At 42.4% G+C, this 22,317-nt stretch overlaps 1 protein-coding gene across 3 annotated transcripts; it reads left to right on the top strand.

The window, feature by feature from the left end:
• The first annotated feature begins 49 nt into the window (after positions 1–49).
• On the top strand, positions 50–20,805 carry Gde1 (glycerophosphodiester phosphodiesterase 1). 3 transcript variants are annotated; one of them, XM_010610066.2, is made up of 7 exons: positions 50–433; positions 10,229–10,404; positions 13,038–13,143; positions 15,524–15,616; positions 18,024–18,235; positions 20,184–20,357; positions 20,550–20,805. In XM_010610066.2, the coding sequence occupies exons 1-6, from the start codon at positions 173–175 to the stop codon at positions 20,329–20,331; spliced, it is 996 nt and encodes a 331-aa protein (XP_010608368.1). In that variant the 5' UTR covers positions 50–172; the 3' UTR covers positions 20,332–20,357; positions 20,550–20,805. The 3 variants fall into 3 exon arrangements, with proteins under 3 accessions (XP_010608368.1, XP_010608367.1, XP_033614645.1); XM_010610065.2 differs by having other exon boundaries at positions 20,184–20,805; XM_033758754.1 differs by having other exon boundaries at positions 362–433; positions 10,233–10,404; positions 20,184–20,805.
• The last annotated feature ends 1,512 nt before the right edge of the window (positions 20,806–22,317 follow it).

Genomic DNA, 22,317 nt, shown 5'->3' with positions numbered 1-22,317 from the left:
GACATCCCAACCCCTGATTGGCTGTCCGGCCAGCATCGTTTCGGGATGTGTCCGCCGCCGCCATTGCGCGGCGCTAGTCCGCTCGGAGGGTTCCGGCTGCGGCCGATTCCTTGGCCTCTCAACCCAACCGGGCGGGTCCGGGACTCCGGTCCGTGTCGGTGCGGGCGCCGGCATGTGGCTGTGGGAGGAGCAGGGGGGCCTCCTGGGCCCTTTCTCCTTCCTGTTGGTGCTTCTCCTGGTGGTGACGCGCAGCCCCTTCAATGCCTGCCTTCTCACCGGCAGCCTCTACGCGCTGCTGCGCTTCTTCAGCTTTGAGCCAGTGCCCTCCCGCAGGGTCCTGCAGGTGCTCAAGCCCGGGGACCGTATTTCCGCCATCGCCCACCGCGGCGGCAGCCACGACGCGCCCGAGAACACGCTGGCGGCCATTCGGCAGGTGAGCCCCCCACGCCTCGCGCCCCTCGGACTTACGCTCGTCCTTCCAAGGCCCGGGCTGCTTCTGACAGCCTTACCGGTGCCCTAGTCGTCCGCAAGGAACGCTCCCCGCTGCCCCTTGGTTCCGCCCGATTTCTAGGAATCTGCTGACTTCGGGACTTAGAGAATACAGCAGGTGTTTGTATAGTTACTGCAGACACAAGAGGTTACACCTGTAAACAGGACAGATAGGATCTGTACGTCGGAGTGGAGGACACAACTCCCAAGTGAATACTTTAAGTGAGCAAAAAAATGAAATGAGATGTTGTAATGAGATAAAAAATTGGGAGGAAGGAGTTAAATACTGTGGCTGAAGAAATTCTCTCTGAAGTGATATTTGTACATGATGATGACAAGGAACCAAACATGCAATATATGGGGAAAGTGTTCCAGGAAAAGGAAGCATCAAATGCAAAAGTCCTGAGGTCAGAAAGGAGTTGGAGTGTTTATGTAATAGAAGTGGTCTAACAGAAGTAAGTGACTTGAAGGAACAGAACAAAATCCCGTATGTGAATGAAATAGGTAATGGGCCAGATCGAACAGGTCTTGGTCAGTAAATGAGTTTATTCTATATGGATCACCCATCTCTGAAAATGTCTTTGCTTGTCATTTAAATTACTTGGTCCACCTATCAATTTTCTTCTCTCTCTCTCTCTCTCTCTCTCTCTCACACACACACACACACACACACACACACGTACACATACACAGCCCTGACAGCTACACTCCTGATAAGTTTGCCACAAGACATTCCTGAAGTTACTATTATCACCCAGCTCTTGGTGGTCTCCTGACTTCATTATAGAGTTTTTCAGTGAATTAAGCATTTTGGCTCTGGTTTCTGTGGGTTTTGCATTCATTGATTGAACTACCTGTGGATCAAAAATGTCCAAAAGCAAATTACACCTGTAGTGAACATTACAGTATAACAACTGTTAATGAAGCATTTATATCATATTAAGTATTATAAGCAGCTGGGCGTGGTGGCACACCCCTGTAATCCCAGCACTCAGGAGGCTGAGGCAGGAGGATCTCTGAGTTTGAGACCAGCCTGGGCTACATAGTGAGTTCCAAGTCAGTCTCAACTACATAGTGAGACCCTGTCTCAAAAAAAAAAAAAAAGTATTATAAGCAATGCTTTTTAAAACTATATGGAGCCAGATGTGGTGGTGCACAGCCTGTAATCCCAGCACTTGCAGGCTGAGGCAGAGGCAGGAAGATTCCAAGTTCAACCCCAGCCTGCACAACTTAGTGAGAGTCTGTCTCAAAATAAAAATGGGTTTGGGATGTAGCTTTACGAAGGTCCTACATTCATAGAACCACAAAAGAAAAATCAAGAGATAAGAAAAGAAAGACGGAAAAGAGAAAAAGCATACAGGAGGATGTTCTTTGTATACAATATATATGAATGCTGTACTTTTTTTTCTTTTTTGGAAATTGAATCCAGGACCTTTAGAGTGAGCTACATTGCCAACCCTTTTTATTTTTTAAGACAGGGTCTCTCTAAGTTGCCCAGGCAGGGTTTGAACTTGCCGTCTTCCTGCCTCAGCCTCCCAGAGTTCTGGGATTATAGTTGTGAACCACTGCACCTGGCTACACCATTTTTATAAGGGACTGCAGCATCTGTGGATTTTGGAATCTGTTTGGACTCTGGGAGCAATCACCCGTGGATACCAAGGGATATAAGAATATGATTTCATTTCTTTGAAATATTGTTTAAACATTAAATAGGTGATAAAACTGATTCAAATATACAAAAACTGATTCAAATAAAACTGATTCTAGAATTCAGCCTCTCATTTTGAAGTTCCAGTGCTATTTGTCATAGACTAAAATATGTGCCACAGTATGAAAATCTGGACTACCTGTCCTTTCTTTGCCCAGCTAGGCACAGACAGTGTTGTATAATGAATAAATTACTTAAACTTCCTGTGCTCCTGTTAGGGTTATGACTATGGTGTGGCAAAGCTGGAGCCCCAAGACTGCTCCTTACCCTAGTCTCAGCCCTGACCTCAGTTTCCTGTCTGTACAATGGAAATACTAATGGTGTTTACCAGATAGGTTGTGAGTATTCAGTTGTCACCAGAAAGTCCAGGGAGTTCCCTCAGCAAAGATGTGGTGACTTCAACTCAGCCTACGAAGTAGTTTCTTGACCTGGCACAGAAGAGAATTTCAAAACACCTCAGCAGCAGGCAGAATTAAAGTACACATTCAGAGAAAATAGAGTGCTAGAGGGTAGGTCCTCAAGAGAGAGGCACACTGACCAGGCATGGTGGTGCATGCCTATAATCCCAGCACTTGGGAGGCTGAGGCAGGAGGATTGCTGTGAGTTTGAGGCCAGCCTGGGCTGCATAATGAATTCAAGGCCAGTTTGAACTACATAGCACGAACTTGTCTCAAAAAAAAAAAAAAAAAAAAAAAAAAAAAGAGTGGCAGTATTTTAAGTTTTGGCAGCTACAAGTCTGGAATTTGTGAATCCATAGAGTGGCTCAATTTTTAGGTGAAAGCCACAGGCCCAATTAGTAAAGATGAATGATCTTTTTTCCGTAAAGAACACTCTTTGCACGCTTTGAATCTGTTTCTCTATCTTAAGGTCAAGTTTCTATTCTATGTCTTATCAAATAAACTAATTTATGCCTTGATACTGTAGTATCTTGAAGGGATTTTTGTGATGGGCCTGGAAGAAAAAACAAACAAGCCTAAGAAGCATCCAAGCTAATGGAATACAGATGTGGATAACCTGTGTAACTTTGTGTCCTGAAGGCACAGCCTTCTTAAAAATATGATTTTAAAACTATTATTTTCCTTGTCTCCTTTTTGCCTCTTTTATTTGTCCTATCTTTCTTCACAATGAGCTGGCCTGGTAAGACCTCCACAAACAGACTCTTTCTCCCAAGAACCCAAAGATGGCTTGATTCTTCAGAGTAAAGGTAAAAAATTTAAGACTGGAAAAAGGGAGACCAGGAGGACAACCTTTGAGTTAGTAAAAGGCACCTGAGTTTTTTTGTATGGCCAGGTTCAAGTTCTCTCAGCGTTCCATCTTTTTGACAGACTACCTGAGAATAACAATTTAAAGGAGGAAAGGTATATTTTGGCTTATAGTTTCAGAGGTTTTGTTATTGGATTTTGGGGTGCTGAAGTCTCCTTCTGGAGATGTTTTCTAGTTACTTTCTATTCTGAGCAAAGAATTGGTCAAGCATGAACAGTAGCAAAGTTTTATTAAAGGTAGAAAAAAAAAAACAGTCTCTACAGAGCGAGTTTGGGCCAAATGAAAGAAAGAAAAGTATACCTACAGCAGAGGGTGGGCCATCCATGCAAGAGAGACCGCAGGGGCAAAAACTCAATGGCCACTGTCTTTTTGTATCACCCACTCCTCACACTAATACTAGGTCTAGGCCATCCTGTGGAAAATCTTCTAAGTTCTCACAGGAAGCCCACTGCAGAGTTTTGGAAACTCTTCTGCGTTTGTGTGTGGGATTTTGTAATTAACAAGCAACACTTACTTCCTCAGGCAGCTTCGCCACACCCTAATCTCCTATCAGTCTTGCTTCATGGCCATCTGGCTCCATTGCTTTCAGGCCCATGACAAAGCAAAAACATGGCAGCAGGCATGGTGGAGGAAAGCTGCTCACCTGACGGCAGCCAGGAAGCAGAGGACGAGCAGGCACCTGGGTTAGTGGGCTTCTGCCTTCCTCTGCTTCTGTTCCGTCAGCCTACACTCTGCTGTATAGAGTGCTGCCCACATGCGGAGACGGTCCCCTTGCCCCCTCAGTTTGTTGTCCCGGGCACCAGTCATCCCTGAAAACACCCTGACAGACACACCCAGAAATGTGCTTTCCAAAGTCCCTAAGCCTTTCTCAATCCAGCCAAGTTGAAAAATTAAATTAACCATCACATTTACATTTGTCACCCCTTGGTTCTTTGTGTTGGGAGAAGGTGAGAGCAGCTTTTCTAGCCTCCTGTTTGAAAATAAACCTGAAAATACTGAGGAATGTATGTACACTAACTCAAAAAGCTTGGATAAAGTGATAATAAGAAGTACAGGAGGTAGTATTGCCATGAAAAGAAAGATGATTATTACTGTAGAAGCAAAGCATATTGCTGTCATTGTTTCCCACTTCAACTTACCCTTATGTAAGTCAACTTAAAAGATATCTCAAGGTATCCAGGTGTGGTAGTGCCCCCTGTCATCCCAGCACTGGTTAGGTGACCACATAGTGCTTTTGTAAGTACTTACTGATGGATGTGGTGGTTTGATCAAGAGCATGTCTGACTATAAATCATATTGAATGAGGAAGCATATATATATGAAATACATACACAGTGTTTCACATCCTGTTGTATTGCAGAGAAACTATGGCTAAATTCCAGTCATGTGTTGGATATTTATATTGTACGTCTTTTATGTAACATAATAATGATAGTCAACATCGCGCCAAACTGATTCCTGGTCGTAAGAGGAAATGAGATGTGGTAATTCAGCCAATTAGAATATGAGGTTATTGTTAATGAACTTTTTAGCCGTAACAGTATTTTGCTGCTAAATATAAGACTACAGAAGACAAGACTGTGTCCTCCTCCTTGATGGCAAAAGAAAGTGTATTTCCATCAGAGTTTAGTTTTTGTTCAGTCCTGTCTTCATCCCTTTGCACATTTTTAACTTACAATGTATATTCTTAAACATTCTACTGTGTTAAAAATCAGAAAAGTTATTCTGACAGTGGTAGAATTTCTTGTAGGTTATTAACTAGGTATAGAAGGAAAAAATGATAAATGTGAAGTGAATGTATTCCTGAAAAACCCTTACACTATGATAAATAGTGGCAAGGGAACTAAATCATATCTGTAGTCCGTTTTCCGTACAGGAGCCAAAGTATAGCTTTGAAAGTGTAGATCAGATTATATCCTGTTTTTATTTAAAACCATCCATGGTTTCCTGTTGGAATTAGATAAAATGCAAACTTGTTTCTCTCATGTGTCTTCTCAAAGCCCCTGCTTTCTCTGTTCCACCCCCTGGGTGTTTCATCAGGGTGCTTTTGGCTTCATGGGATAGAAGATCATCCTCAAACATCTCGGTAAGGGAGCCTACTGTCTCAGGTGACTGGGTACCTGGGGGGCGATGGCCTCGGGGATGGTTAACACGGCTGTTCAGGTGTGACTGTGGAGGACGCAGGCTCTGTAGATCTCTGTCTGCACAGTCGCCTGCAGCATATCTGCCAGCCCTCAGTGTAGCTGCCCCGGGCAGCATCACATTCTAACACCCCAGTATCCAAGCTCAAGGAAGGGCTCCACCCCCTCTTCCTTGGGTTTTCTCAGAAGCCTCCTCTGATCTCACACACACACACACACACACACACACACACACACACACACACAGAGAGAGATTTGGAACAGTCCACTTACTCTGAGCTTAGGAGAAGGCTGAACACAGGGACAAGAACAAGTCTGCCAGGAGAGAAGGGAAGTAGATTTGGATAAGCAGTCAACATTTTCTGCCAGCTCAATGGCTCCTCCTTAGTGTTACAGTAGTTGCTGTAACAACTTCTGCTTAGGAAGCTCCTCTCCCAGGTCTTTTTATGGTTGGCTGTCTTTTATCAAAGAGCCCTTCCCTGGCTGCTTTGTCTAGTGACTACCACCTCTGTTGTCTTCTTCAGAATATTTTTCAATATCATAATTACATGTAATAGGTTTGCAATGTGTTTCTTCCCACTAACGTGTAAGAACTGTGGTCCTGTCTCTCTTAGCACTGTCTCACTGCTTAGAAGAGAGCACGATACTTAGTAGACACTCAATAAATATTTGTTGGGAGGATTATGAGTAAATCTACTGAAGAAAGTTTCATTGTTATCCATCATGGAAATACAAACCAAAACTACACCACTTTATACCCTCTACGTTGGCTGTAATAAAAAAGAATGAATGTTGGCAAGGGTATGTAGAAATTGGAACCTTCATATGCTGCAGGTGGGAAAAAGTCTAGTAGCTCTTTAAAAGGTTAAATAATTACTGTGTGATCCTACAGTTGAACTCCTGGGTATGTACCCAAGAAAGTCAAAGCATCTACATAAAAACTGGTACATAAATGTTGCTAACAGCAGTCTTCACAATAGCGAAAAGGCAGAAGTGACACGAATGTCCATCAGCTGATGAATGAGTGGATCAGTAAAGGCTGGTACTGATGCAGTGTTATTCAGCCATTAAAACCAAAGGGAGGTTCCTGGTACCTGCTACAGCATAGATAAGACTGACACGAATGTCCATCAGCTGATGAATGAGTGGATCAGTAAAGGCTGGTACTGTATATTCACATGGTGCAGTGTTATTCAGCCATTAAAACCAAAGGGAGGTTCCTGGTACCTGCTACAGCATAGATAAGCCTTGAAAATGTGCTGAGTAAAAGAAACCAGTCATAAGAGACTACATATCATAGGGTTTCATAAAGTGCCCAGAATAGGCAAATCAGCTCAGGGACTGGGGGGGAGATATTCAGACTCCTAAAAGGGCTTTCTTTTTGTGAATAATGAAAAATTGATTATGGTCACGGTTATACAACTCTGCAAATATACTAAAACTTCTTTGAATCGTGCAATTGACATGGATAAATTGTAAGGTATTAAAATAACATCTCAATTTAAAAAATAAAGAATTGTGTTCTGAATTTGATCAGATTTATAAAAACACTGCCACTCTTTATTCTGGTAGTGGAATCTGTAATTTTCTTTGTTGTCAGTAAATACTAAGTTCTGTGTGTCAAGTTGTAGGGTGGATGTTTTAAGAGATTCTTTACAGCCAGGTGTGGTGGCACATTCTTGTAATCCCAGCACTGAGGAGGCTGAGGCAGGAGAACGTTGTCAGTAAATACTAAGTTCTGTGTGTCAAGTTGTAGGGTGGATATTTTAAGAGATAACTTTACAGCCAGGTGTGGTGGCACATTCTTGTAATCCCAGCACTGAGGAGGCTGAGGCAGGAGAACACCATAAGTTTGGGGCCAGCCTGAATGACGGAGTGAGACTGTCTCTCTCTTTCTCTCTCTCTCTCTCTCTCTCTCTCTCTCTCTCTCTCTCTCTCACACACACACACACACACACACACACACACACACACACAGAGTCTCAGAGAGCGGGAGAGAAAGAGAGAAAGGTAAAGGTCTCACTCTGTAGTTCACGCTGGCCTTGACTTTGTGGTGATCCTCCTGCCTCAGCTTTCCAAGTGCTGGGATTATAAGTGTGTGTCCCCATGCCCACATTTAAATATAGAGCCATTTAAATGTAAAGCCTTTGTTGAATTAAACATAGTGTTTAAATCAGCTTTGTCAAAGTGCAGTTTACATACACTAAAAGATACACATTATAAGTGCATGATTTGGCAAGGTTTCATAAAATACCTGGGCAACCAGTGCCTCAGTCCATTTCCCCAGATATTCTTCTGTGACCCCTTTGAAGTCACCGCCACCCCCACCTCTGCCTCAAGGTAGCCGTAGATGTGATTTCTTTTCCTATACCTCCATGCACCTTCTACTGTTAAATTATATTACAACACTTGTTTATTGGCAATTTGTATATTTAGAAGAAAAATATAATGATAAATTTCCCCAAATAAATGAAAAAGTTAAAAAAATGCTAGCATGTGAATTAGAGTTAAGGGCGTTCATCTTTTGTCTCTAAAGCCAAGTAAGTCGAATGCAGTCCTTAGAAGATTTGGTCTCCCAGAAACTCTAAAGTGGCATTTCCTTTAGAGAGCTTTTGTTTTATCTTTTGGTTTTGACTTTAATAGAAAAGGAAAATAAGTGAACTCTTTATCAGTTTTAGTATCTTTGTTAAAATACTATGTCTCCCATTGTGTGTGTGTGCATGTATGTGTTTTGATCAAATAAAGATAGCCCTGATGAATAAGAGTATAATTGAACCTAATTATAGTGCCAACATCAAGGAATAAGGCTAACATTTGTGGTGCAGTGACCCGAGCGGTGTACTAAAAATGTGACCTGGTTTTATGTTATAAAGGTTGTAACCCATGTAGATTTACCTGTATATCATTCTGGCTTTAACTTAGAAAGAATACACATTTTAACTTTGTTAAACCCTTTTAACCAGTACAGATATAAACATTATTATAATGGCGTGTTCATTAGATGAACTTTTTCTAATCATTATAGCTTATGTGAAAGCCAGCTCAGAGCCAGGTACCCAACTTGATAACTTGCATGCATTGTTTCTTGTTTCTAAATCGTCATGACGACTCCTACAAGTATTATAGAAGAATTATCTTTTTTTGATAGAGACTGATACAACTTTAATATTATACTGCGATGCTATAAATTGCTACATACCATAACAGTGCCTACACGTATTTTCATTACAAATCACATATATGTACCCTAGAAAAGCAGTGTTTTCACGTCTCAAGGTCAGTGTAATGCACATGTCCGTCTCCAGTGTGCACATCATGTACCACCCTTGAACGGATCTGAAAAATGAAGCCATTGTCTCAACATTGAAACGGCGGCTGCAGTGGATATGTAGCTCAGCCTAGACGATTTAGCTAGTTAATAAGAAACTGGGATTATTTTTGTGGGGAGATGTCTTGGTCACAAACTTTGAAGCTTAGAAGAAAGTATAGTTGTATGTTTTGATAACATGGGGATAGAAAAATATTTAAATAAGGAAAACTATCTGTCCATAAAGGATATGACTGTGACTACATCACTTTTAGAAATGAGTTTAAAAGGATACAGTGAGTGACAGTGGCTGAAATTATCGAATGCTTACTGTGCACCAGCACAGTGCTGTACGTTGTTTGTGGGTACTTAAGTGTGCAGTAAATAAATGTATAAAGACCTATAAGGGGAAGACCGGGGAATGAATCACACCAACCTTAAGATGGCTTTTACTTCTGGGAAGAATGGGCTCAAAGTCGTGATCCTCCTGCTTCAGCCTTCCAGACTGCTGAGATTATAGGTATCCGTCACTACACCTGGCTTAAGAAGGGTATTACTTCCGGAAAGAAATGAAAAAGGAGAAATTTAGCTATATCAACATCTGTTGTCTTTTCAACTGTACTACGTATGGTTGCAGTAGACCATGACTTTAAAACTTTTTTAATTAAAAATCTTGATTAATGTTTTTCTCTGGCAGGCATCAGACTTGAACCTGAAGCATGCTAGCTAGGTGCTTTATCACCGAGCTACACACCCAACCCTAAACTCTTTTTGGATAAATTTTAACGTAGCCTATCAAACTTACCAGTTTTCTGGCCAACAGCCAGTGTTGTAGATGTAAACAAACTGTAACCTTCAGAAGAAGGCTTGGTGTTTCTTTAATAGAGAACAGACTTAAACCAATAAAAACCTGACTCATCTTGTTTATACCAAAGTAGTGAAATATCTGACTTATGAATAAACATAGGGGAATCTTCAGAGTTACTACACAAACGGTAATGTAAGGCAGTAATGGAATTTGTTAAGTGTCTTAAGCCATTGGTGAACTGTGTAATTTAAAGCATCCAGAGGAAATATGCAAAGACTCCCCATCCACTAATGTGAGATTGGGAAGAGTGGGGAAGTTGAGTGTTTAAAGACACTGTCAGCGAAGACTTCCAGGCAAGGTTAACGGCCACGCCCGGATCAGGGCTGCCATGTGGAAGGGGAAGTCAGTGAAAGCAGCTGACAGTTTATCCAGCTCTGTTGGTCTTGATGTTTAGGTGCAGAATGATGTCTGTGGCCGTGTGACATTAATGTTATTGAACTGTTTTTGTTAAGGCAGCTAAGAATGGAGCATCGGGCGTGGAGCTGGACATTGAGTTCACTTCTGACGGCGTTCCTGTCTTAATGCACGATAACACAGTAGACAGGACGACAGACGGGACTGGTCGATTGTGTGATTTGACATTTGAACAAGTTAGGAAACTTAATCCTGCAGCAAATCACAGACTCAGGTAAGTAATTTATTGCCACTTAAACATACCTTTTAGCCTTTCTTGCAGCTCCCAGATTGATACTGGCACCTTCTAATTACATCTTTTGCTCCAGGAGAGTTGCTTTGTTTTGAACTGTATACAGGTTTCCAAGTAGTAAGCTGGGGCCAGGAACAACAGAAATACCATGTGTATATTTTTAATCTTTCCCACTGAGGCCAAATTTGGTCTCAGAATTATTCTCAAGATAGTTCTCTGTCTAGTTATTAACATAATGGTTATTTTGTACTGTCTTTTATGTTTAGAATCAATCATAAGGCCGAAAGAAATTGCTTGTCAATCTTCTTGCCTTTAGGTACACCAGGAAACATACGTTACATTCTTTAAACTCTTACGGAGTAATATCTATCACCTTTTAACTAACCTTTGGATTTTTATAACAAACTCCTGAGGAATCATAGAATTTGAGTACTAGAAAGTATTCTGAAAATCATCCAGAACAGCACTGCCCGATACCTGGATGATAGAAAGGGTCTGTTTTTTGCACTGTCCATTCTGGTAGCCAAATGTAGTTGTTGACAACTATGTAGTTAGTACCATTGAGGAAATGAATTCTTAATTTAAATGTAAATTTAAACTCAGCTAGTTAAAGGCGATAACCTATAGATCCAGAATAATCCTACTCTTAGAGATAATTCCCAAAGAGTTAAGTGACTTATTCTAGTTCTTAAAGAAGCCACATACCCAAGTTTTTTACTCCAAAGAAGCATCTACTGTACTGTTTTTCTGACTGTCCTTTTGTTTCTGAGCACTGCCAGGCTGAAACTTCTTTCAGATGTCTGATTTAATCACATCCAGGTATAGTTTAAACTGATAGTTCCCAGAGTTATGTCTGTGATGTACTAAATCAACACCATACTGGAATGGCCCTTTGAGAGATAAAAGAGTCCACATTGATCTTTACCTTTAAATTAGCATTTCTCAATCATGGGTGACCACAGAATCCACATCCTCCCTCTGTTTGCAGTTCATACTTGCCCTTGGAATTGGTGTTGGGTAATATACTTAGGATTGTGGTCACTTAAATCCCTCTCTTCTTCTTCAAGTTATTTTTTTGTTTATTGTTCTGGGCTTCTTGAGACAAGGTCTGACTATAGTTCAGGCCAGCCACAAACTTTCCCCAGAGCCAGGTTGAATTTGAGTTCATAACCCACCTGCCTTGACCTCCTAAGACCTGGGATTACAGGTGTGTGCTACTGTGCCTGGATGTCATCCTTGCAGTACTGAAAGGTGTGTATTCACTGTTCTAAATGTAATACCAATTCTCTGGACCATAATCAATACTCTGAATATTGAGTATGTGATCCAGTGCTGAAGTTAATAGTCTTCTCCAAAAGGTAATTCACATCTGTACCTCTGGGAGGCTGAGACAGGAGGATTGCAAGTTTAAGCCCAGCCTGGGCAACTAAGTGACTTAGCAAGACCCTGTCTCGAAATAAAAAATAAAAGGAGTATGAACATTACTCAGTATGAAGGTCCTGGGTTCAATCTCACACACACACAAAAAGATGGTTCAAACCTTAATAGGTTGTGATAGAAATCAGACAATCATTCTTCAAGAATACCAATAAATTATGAGGGCAGGCTACTGGAATTGTCTTTTACTGTCATCCAGTATTTGGTTGCTCTGCTGTGTGTGTGTGGGAGGCTAGTTTTACTATTACAGTGACATTGCAGCTACAATAATAAGATGTAAGGTTCAAGGGTAATTTTTAAAGCAAACCATACTTGCGATCGACATCGCCCTTAAAAATTCTTTAAGAAGACAACCATACTGGGTAAGAAGGCACCGCCATGTTGGAGTCGATGTCCCATACTACTGTTTTTAACAGTCTTTGCTCCACAGTTGGATTAGGTCATCTTTTCGTATGCTCCGTGTAGTGAGATGCTTCTTCAGCCTGAGGGGAGTACCAGCTAAGACTGCCCAGAAGAATGACAAAATTCAGGTGTCCATTCTTTTTCCAGAATGGACATGGCCTAGAATGGCTGCTGGCATGCCTGTAATGCTTAAATTATTCTTACCTTTTTTTTATACCACGATCCTAGAGATGAAATAATGTAGTTGAGTGAGCCACAAGTTAAATCATATAGGACGAAATTTTATTATGAGAAAATAGTTGACTTCATATGCCAGGAACTTAACTTTCATTTTCTTTTTCAGAAAATTATATATTAGAAAATGATTTATGTCAAGCAGTTCCACTTAAATGCACAAAAGTACAGTTAATGAATTTATATATTTTAAAGAATTTCTCCTGCATAGAGTTCTACTGGGGAAATTAACTTAAAATTAATTTTCCGAGTTTTCCAAAGGTGGCATATACTCTGCCTGCTGGGAAGTAGAGTTACTAATTATGTTATCAATTCATTGATTTCTTAAATGATTTTTGTTGTTGCTGTTGTCCGTTGCTCAAGAATATAATGTAATATGGCTCAAGTATCGATAGTGGATTATCACTGGACTTGGTAAGGGTGAAGGAAGGAAATTGGAGAAAGACTCTTCCCGCTTGTGTGGGAGGCATTTGCAGAATGTCTCTCCCACTACACTTTGCTGTGTGTCCTGCAATGTGCCACTCCTCCTCACCCTTTTGTAGGGACGAGTTCCCTGACGAGAAGATCCCTACCCTGAAGGAGGCTGTGGCAGAGTGCCTGAAGTACAACCTCTCCATCTTTTTTGACGTCAAAGGCCACGCAAATAAGGTACAGTGTATTCTGTGGACTTTCCTTTGCTAGAGGACGTCTTATTTAACGGTTAATCATTTCCAAAATGATACTTATTTTTATTTTTACAGACTATATTTGCTTAGTAGAAGTATACAATGCATGACTCCACATCTTGAAGGAGACAGTAAATTATGAAACCATTTTTTGGTGGAACATGTTAACAACTCGGGATATTTCACAACCAGCACAAAGTGGAAGAGTCAAGTTTCTGTTATTTACATAAAGCATTTACAAAGGATTATTAAGTAAACAATAAAAAGGCACTTTTAGAAGAGAGTGATAACCTCCAAAACTGGAATTCGGGAGTTACACATAAGACCAGTTCTATCTGGCTGAAGAATTAAGTGCAGTGCATTTAAAGGGAATTTTGTATTTAAACCTTCTAGAGACTAACAGCATATATATATACAGATATATATAGATATATATCTATATATCTATATATATCTTCTAAGTAGATGTGTCCCTCTGTATGATTTGTTTGTTAGGTACAATTTTATTCAATGATTTGAGTAGTATTATTTTTTAATCAAAAAAATTGCTGCATTATTTTCAAATATATATTATATTCCTGAATAAAAATTTGCTTAGAGAAGGTAGACTTTTATTCATAGGAACTTGTTATAATATAAATCAGTGGGAAAATATGGTTCTAATTACATTTGTTCTCTTATAACGTACTTTTGAAGTACATATAACTTTTCCTCCATTTGGGCAGCTTGAATGTTTTTCCTTTAGCAATATTTATTTTATTTTATTTTTAATTTTTTGGTACTGTGGATCAAACTCAGGCCCTTGCCGCTTGCAAGGCAGGTGCCGGAACCATTGAGCTAAATCCCCACCCCATTTTAGCAGTATTTATAATTAGCAGTAGTCATTTACAGGTGGAGAGTTCTGGCTATGTTAATTTTTTATTGAGCCCAGGAACTAGTTTAAACCAATTATTAAAACCTGAAATAAGGGCTGGGGATTTAGCTCAGTGGCACTGCTCCTGCCTGTTAAGTGCAAGGTTGTAAGTTTGGTACCTGGTACCAAAAACAAAACAAAACAAAAAAACCGTAAAGTAAAATCTGAAGTATAAGCATAAATACATACTCTGATTTTATTAGAGTAAACTCCCATTTTTGATGAAAGAGGAGAATGGTAACTAACTTATTCTGGTAAACCGATTTTATATGTGTCTAGGTTTTCCATTGGATTCCATCAGAATTGCCTGGAAGCACATATTTTAGAATAAGGTTCCTGGGCCATACACACTGTACTGCTGAGCTGCACTCAAGGAACATGTGCTTTTAATGAGCCTCCAGCTTTGCTTATGGTGATAACCGTGTTTGGGAATCCCTGTAGCCCTACATTTTACCCAGTGTACTGGTCTCCATGCTTATTCTCTTACCATAGAATTGGGGTATGGGGAGTGTTAAGAAAAATTTTAAGTTACCTAAGTTTTCTGAATGGGTGCTCACCTGGTGTGTAGCCACGATTAGTTAGAATGTGGTAATCTAAGATATTAATGCAGAGGGGCAAGTGTAGGCAAAATTGGAGCTAGGTAGAGCTCTGTAGCCAAGATCATGGCCTTTGGAGTCCAATAGACTTTAACAGAGCTCTGCACTTGTTACAAAATAATATCAACACTGACATGTTTCAGTCTTCTCATGGATAGGGGCGTTACACACAATACATGTGGTAGTTCAAACATCAAGAAGACAACTTCGATCCTATACGTCATTCAGTTATATTCATGAAGGGGAAGTGTGATGTGATAATTGTATGTTCTGTCTTATTTTGGGGGATTACGTTGATTGTGGGTACGTCACCCACCAGAAATGAGCAGTACCTAAGAGTTGGGAGGCACAGTGTCTGCTCATCTCTCATGTCAGCTGCTGTTGATATTAATTCACTGGGGGTTACACGGTGTTGGAAGACTTCACACTCTCCCTGGCACCCCGTCCCTTTGCCTCTCCCCTGTGCTGAGTGGAGTTTCCCTCAGCTGTGCCCAGGTTGGGTGGCTCAGATTTCATCTAGGAAAGGCAGAGGATGATGAGTTGTGGCCTCGTTGCTAAAAAGGAATGTAAGAAAGGACTTTAAAGTTTTGCCTCCTGCCTCCTGTGGCCTGTAGCCCGCCACTCCCAAGGGCATGGCACACGGGTGAGCCTCTCAGCAGGACGGTGCAGCAGCTGCAGCCTGGCTGCTCCCTTGGCTGATGTGGATGGTGGATTCGCCCATACTCTGAACATCTCCATAGGGGGTACTAGTAAACGTCTGACTTACTCGGTATGGTCGTCTTAAACATACTGTAGTTACGGGCTGGGACAGTCACATTTTAGTAGATTTCAAATAATATGAATTTGTTTTACAGGCAGCTGATGCTCTCAAGAAGATGTATATGGAATTTCCACAACTGTACAATAATAGTATGGTCTGTTCATTCTTGCCTGAAGTTATCTATAAGGTAAAATTCAAGATATTTCTTGTACAGGGTATTAGGTTAGTTAGGAGAGCTAACAGCAACAGGCTATGTAAGGATAAGATAGATGCCTCTTAAATTATACTGAATCAAGGCCACAGTGAAGAGCGTGTCTTGAAATTAACAAGAGAAACCCCAAAGGGGAATGTTCTCATACCCCATTTAAAAACACCATGATGAGGCTGGAGCTATCACTCAGTGGTAGAGCATTTGCTTAGCTTAGCTCAGTCCCCAGCAGGAAAAAAATAACCTATTTTCTCTCTTTACCCTCCCATGTTGTTTATAGAACCATTTAGATTATTTGGTAATAAACATTCTCAGAATAGAAAAGAATTATGCAGCCCTTCTTCTCAAAGCATTCCTTGGAGAAAACCTCTTAATTATGGAGTACTTAAAATATGGATAAGCCAAGTGTGGGGTCACATGACTGACCCCAGCACCAAGGACGCTGAGGCCGGAGGCCTGCCTGGGCTACATAGCGAGATTGCATCTACAAAAAATAATACAGTGAAGCCCCCTTTAACCATGATCCAGTTTGTTTTGTCCATACCCCCATTGGTCTTCTCAAAGGCTATTTTAAGCAATTGCTTAAGTAAAAATTGCATTAAATATCTTTAAAAAGTACATGGCTTCTTAAAAATATAATAACAATGCCATTGTCCCATCCAAACAAAAAGCCCTTAATATCATTAAGTATCAGTCATTGTGTAAATCTGCACTGTCTCCGAAAATATCATGGTAAAATAATCAGCCGGGCATGGTGGCACAAGTCTGTAATCCTAGCACTCAGGAGGCTGAGGTAGAGAGATCACCTCAAGTTGGAGACTAGCTTGGGCTATATAGTAACGCCAGCCTGAATTACAGAGCAAGATCCTGTTTCCAAGAGAAAAAGCAAAAGAAATGTCACTTCTTTTGGTATGTGCACTACAGTTTTAAATTTTAAAATCTTCAGGTTCTCTCCCTCCTCTCCTCTCCTCGCTCCTTTGTGCTGTATTTATTGGAGAAACCAGATTATTTGTTTTGTAGTGTTTATCCATATCTGGATTTGCTAAGTATACCATGGTGTAATTTTTCACATTCTTAGCCTCTTTATTTCCTGTAAATTGGTGGTGAAAGGTGGGGGCTTGATGAGATTAGGGTTGATTTTTTTTTTTTTTGGCAACATAATGTCATAGTGGGGGTGTTTATCATCAGGAGGTGCATAGTATTTGATTGACTCTGGTTGTTGGCTCTTATCGATGCTCAATGGCCAGATCGATCATTTTATTTATTTATTTGTTGGTTTCTTTATTTAGGCACTGGGGATTGAACTTGGTCCTTGCACTTGCCAGGCAGGCGGCAGAACCACTGAACTAAATCCCCGGCCCCAGATCGATCATTTTAGAATGTTGCAAAATGTTGATATTTTAATTGTGTTACTTCTTCTCATTGTATTAGCTAGAATCCATCTATAAAAACGTCTCTATTTAGTTACCCAAGAGGCTGGATAAATGCCTGGTTTTTCCCTTTATTTGCCAGCTTCTGAAATGATGAGTTGGTTCTGTGGCATTCTTCCACAGTGGCCAAGAGAGCATTCGTCTAAAGTATTACAGTAGGACCAGAGCCTCTCCCTGGCACAAGATGTCACTGGGATGAAGAGGGCCATGGGGCTTCCAGATAGCCAGACCTAACTGACCTCAAGGCCTTTAAAATGTATGAGATGTTGCCGGAGGAGTGGGAGAGTTCGGACTGAGGCACTGCACCCGCCTCTCTGCATTCCCACCCTGCCCTCTCCCCATCTCTGCTCACAGTGGCTCTCTTCTCTCATTTCCTTCTCACTTCCCTACGCTCTCTCCAGCCCCTGCTCTTTATCCTTTGCCCTGGAAAGCATCAAAGCTCTCCAGTGTGCTTGAAACAATCGGGGTTTCAATCTCGTTCAATTCTACTTATCTCTGGCCAGAATCTAAATCAGCACCAATTAAAAGTTTCTTCTTGTGACATTATAACTTGATCAACTGTGAGGTTTCCAATTTTCTTTTTATCTTTTTGGAGACAGGGTCTTGCTGTGTAGTTCAGGCTGACCTTGAACTTACTATGCAGCACAGGCTGGCTTTGAGCTCATGGCAATCCTCCTGCCTCAGCCTCCTGTGTGCTGGGACCACAGGCATGCACCACCACATCTGGCTGTCGTTTTCTTATTTTAAAGGGATTGAAGTTCTCAAATTGTGAAAAAAGTATTCTTACATGTACTGCATATAAACACTTCAAGTCCATTACATCTTTTCTCAGAGGGTTTGTGATCAAGGACTCACGGGTAGACATGGGCCTGGGTGCTGTGACCTCTTCGTCAGAATGAGCACTTTGGCTAGACTTAAGGCATGGTCGTTATTTTATTTTCAACATTTCTTTTCAGATGAGACAGACAGACCAGGATGTGATCACAGCTCTGACACATAGACCTTGGAGCCTGAGCCACACAGGAGATGGGAAACCCCGCTACGACACCTTCTGGAAGCAGTCCGTGTTTGTGGTAATGGACATCCTGCTCGATTGGAGCATGCATAATATCTTGTGGTACCTGTGTGGGATTTCAGCTTTCCTCATGCAAAAGGATTTTGTATCCCCGTAAGTTGGAAGATTTCTTTCTTTTCCCGATACATTTCCTGAATGCTCTTTCTAGAAAGAAGCCGTTAAGGGTGTGGACAGGGATCGGCTCTGACCTGTAAGTCCCACTGTGCCCGTTAAGTTGGAATATCACCTTTCTCAGGAAGAAGAGTTCAGGCGTATCTTGCTGATTGAAAATAGATTAATGAGCTATTCTTGGTTTTGTAGTACATTTTAAAGAAAAGAAGGGGAAGGGATTGCATTCTTCTGGTTGGCTTCTGTTGAGAACCCACGGGATCCAGGGCGGAGCTGCAGGAAAGCTGTTGGATGGAGGGACGTCAGTCCTGCTCCTGCTCCCTTCTACATTGCGGGCTCTGCTCTCCTTCCAAGAAACTGTCCATTCCCTAACCAGCTAGCCGTCTTCGACTCTTTCATTGGGCAGTTTTAGAGCTATGTATTTCAGCTGGCTAGAGTTACAAGTGTCTTAGGATTTCGAGCATGCATGCAATCAGTTCAGTGTGCATGTAGCTACCACCTACAGTACTGCAAGGTGTACCGTGTTAAGGAGCCGCAGATGCAGTGGTGAAAAAGCAAAAACCATGGTCTCTACTCGTGGAATTACAATCAAGTGGGACAGAGATGCGAATACAAAAATTGAAGGCATAGATACAGCTAAGCTGTGTTTAGGAGGGAACAGTGTGCATGGGCCTTGGGACCCGACCTGCGTCTGGGGGTCAGGGAAGGATGGATCCCGAAGGAAGCGACAGCCAGAAAAGGTCCTGTTCTGCTGCCACCTGAGAGAACCAGAAACGGGAGAGACAGGGCGATGGGAGAAGAGAAGTGTTATTAGCAACAAGCTGGCACGCTGGAGAGTGGACAGCTCGTGCTTCTGTCCGTCCTGCATGGTGCTGCCAAGAGACAGGTGGGCATCGGGGTAGTTTGTTAACCTTCAAAAGTGTCCATTTGTGAATGTGAGTCGGTAGCATCTTATCACAGATCAAAGGTTACTAAGTTGTCCTAGACTTGTGAATCTAAGAGGATTGTTTAGAGGCTTGCTGTTTGCAAGTTTGTCTGGTTTCTGGTTTCCAGCCAGTCTGCACACCGTCCCCCCCAACCCCCCACCTCAGGGCTTTTGTGCTGAGCTACATCGCCAGACTTTTCATTTTCTTTAATTATTTTGAGATGAGGCTAAACTGCCCAGAACTTGTAATCCTCCTGCCTCAGCCTCCCACTGTGCTGGGGTTTTAGGAATGTGCCACTGCACTCTGGTTTATATATTTTTTGACAACTACCTTCTCCCCGACATCCCACAGTATTGGGGATTGAACCCAGTTCTTCCACACTTAGCTGTATCTTCAAACGCCTGGCATTTTTTTTTTCTTTCCGAGACAACGTCCTGCCAAATCACTTAAGTTGCCTCAGCCTCCCCGAGTGTTGGGATTATAGGCACATGCCAGCATGCCCAACAACTACCTTTTAATCGTGACCTTTCCTGTGTCAGAACAGGGCATCGTAACTACTTCTACAGTTAGCCATTCAGATATGGAGTAGGGTAGAGGGAGAAAACAAAGTTATCTCCTAAATTGAGAATGGGAAAGGTAAGAGAAAACTTTAACTTGGGGCGTGTCTTCATGAATCTCAGATATGAAGGGTGTGGGCAACAGAGGAGGGGAAAACACCAGCAAAGTGTTGTGGCCAAAGGAGAACAGTTCTCACAAGGGACTCAAAGAGAATCAGTATTCTATGACAAGAAAGGAGTGGAACAGTGTGAGAGCTGTGTCAAGGACATGAGGGAGTGAGCCACTGGGGACGGCGGCCGGCTGGCGTGGGACACACCTGACTGCAGGGCGGGTCGGCGCGGGGCTCCCCCGGTGCTGCTGGTACTCAGTGCACACCGTACCCAGCAACCAGTGTAGACCGTGGGCACAACCGTCATCCTTCTAACAGGCTTGGTTTTTCCTTTCTCCAGGGACTATTTGAAGAAGTGGTCAGCTAAGGGGGTCCACGTTGTTGGTTGGACTGTCAATACCTTTGAGGAGAAAAATTACTATGAATCCCATCTTGGCTCCAGCTACATCACGGACAGCATGCTGGAGGACTGTGAACCTCATTTCTAGACTTTCACCCTGGGGAGGAAACACAGGTTCAGAAACTGCCCCTTGGCCTCATGCAGGGATATCACAGCACTCTTTGTGCTAGTCCACCCCTGGGGGGTCAGTGGTTCACGCAAGCAGTAGCCAGTAATTGCATTCTTATCTGAATAAACCCAAAGCAGGTGTTGCTGCCAGGCTTCATGGAATGCCTGAGTTCATCACTGTCGCTCTTGAAAATCTAGGTCTGAGAAAGGCACCCCAGCCCCGCCAGCTCAGCCAAGGCGACCCCGAGACCCGGTGAGGACAAGCGCGGAGTGGGTTGTGCAGTTGGGGACTGCAGATGCAAGTGCATGGGACTCGCATGATCACTTGGAGTTGACATTTTAAAACTTGCCATACTTAAGCAAGGTACTTATTTCTAGTATTTGTATTCAGCTCTGGTAACAGTGTCCTGTAGATGTCCAACTTGGGTGCACACTAATAAAATCATTAAAAGGAGTGTGAAAAGAAAATGCGTATCAAGCTCCATCCTCCCTAAAGCTAGGAATCTGGGAAGGTGTGTTGTGCAAAGCGGCGAGGCCTCTGTGCTGCAACCACAAAGGGAGGGGAGGGTGTTGGAACCTAGCTGAGGGATTACGAGTTGTCTTGAAGGAAGAGCTACAAACCACCAGGGGGCAGCAGAGTTGCGCTTTTGCTTTATTAGGAAGCTTCACAATAGCACTGCAGACAATCAGAACTGGAAGAAACTTCCAGGAGCTCCTTAGCTTAGCCTCATTTTACAGATGAGACTACTAGGACTTGTGGGTAAAGAGGGGCAGCCTCCAAAACCACACAGGGGGCAGTGTAGCAGGGCTTGGTCTCATAATAACAACTTGGCTGCTGTAGGCCAGGAACTACACAAGGGTTTAGAACAATCTTACTCAACCTAACGAAACTGAGGTTCCAAGAGTTAAAGTCACTTACCTGGGGTCTCAGAGTCCACGGTACATTTGGGGCTCAAGTCCACCTGGGTCTGACTCAGAGCTCCTGTTCCTCACCACGCCCCATACCCTCTGTACTCTTTCCCATGTGATCCCGCAAGGCTTCTATCCTGAACTTAAGCAACAGTGTTTGGAATGAAACATTTAAAAGTGGCGGATCTGTCTGCCTCCTCCCTTGGTTACAGGGCCTCACTCAGTCCTGGCTCCCCCGCTGCGTCCCTCAGATGGCTCTTCAGCCTCACCCCTGCAGCAGTAGGCGGGGGCTCTTTGGAAGACACATCGGAGCTGATTTTTGTTACAGTAGCTGTTGGCTGGGGCATGATGGATATAACGGGATATTTTAATTAGGGCCAGGGATTTAGCTCAGTGGTTCCACCACCTGCCTTGCAAGCGTAAGACCCTCGGTGATTCCTGGTACCCAAAAAAAGAAATGTTCTTGTCTGGTTTTTGGTGCTAGGTTTTGAATCCAGAGGCCCGCTCATTCCAAGCATCATGCTGTATCACATGAGCTGCACCTCTAGCCCCCAAAGAGATTTTCTTGAATTTTAAAATTAAATTTATTAAGTGGAACAAATGTCCATGCGTGTACTTCTATGCCATATTGTGACTAAAGTGACAAGAAGTAGGAGAACGAAACCAAGGAGAACATCTGAGGACTGAATTTATCGCTGGGTCCTTTGTGAGACTGAACAGCACACGGCAGCCCAGGATGGCTTTTGGGGACAGTGCAGAGTTAGAGCCCTTCTCTTGGGGGAAGGCCTCGGGAGAGCCAGGAGTTCTCTGCCTGTTGTCCTCCATCCCAAGCCTGCTTTACCCTTGACTCGGCTAGGCCTGAATAAGGACTCAGGTGAAGAATCTGAATGAAAAAGGGAAGTATCAGTAAGGACTATAAGCACTTCCTTGAAAGGCTTGCTGTAATAGGGTTAAAAATATTAATGGACCAATCGCTTCTTGGTCTTTTGGCTAAGATCAAATGTAAAAATATTAATGGACTTGCTGGTTTTAACAACAGTTACAGGCACTGTGAATC

This window comes from Fukomys damarensis, unplaced genomic scaffold (assembly GCF_012274545.1).
Source record: "Fukomys damarensis isolate Sample0158 unplaced genomic scaffold, DMR_v1.0_HiC HiC_scaffold_34, whole genome shotgun sequence".
Taxonomy (NCBI): Eukaryota; Metazoa; Chordata; class Mammalia; order Rodentia; family Bathyergidae; genus Fukomys; species Fukomys damarensis.
The sequence above is the reverse complement of the archived record's forward strand: the minus strand, read 5'-3'. Positions and strand labels throughout refer to the sequence as shown.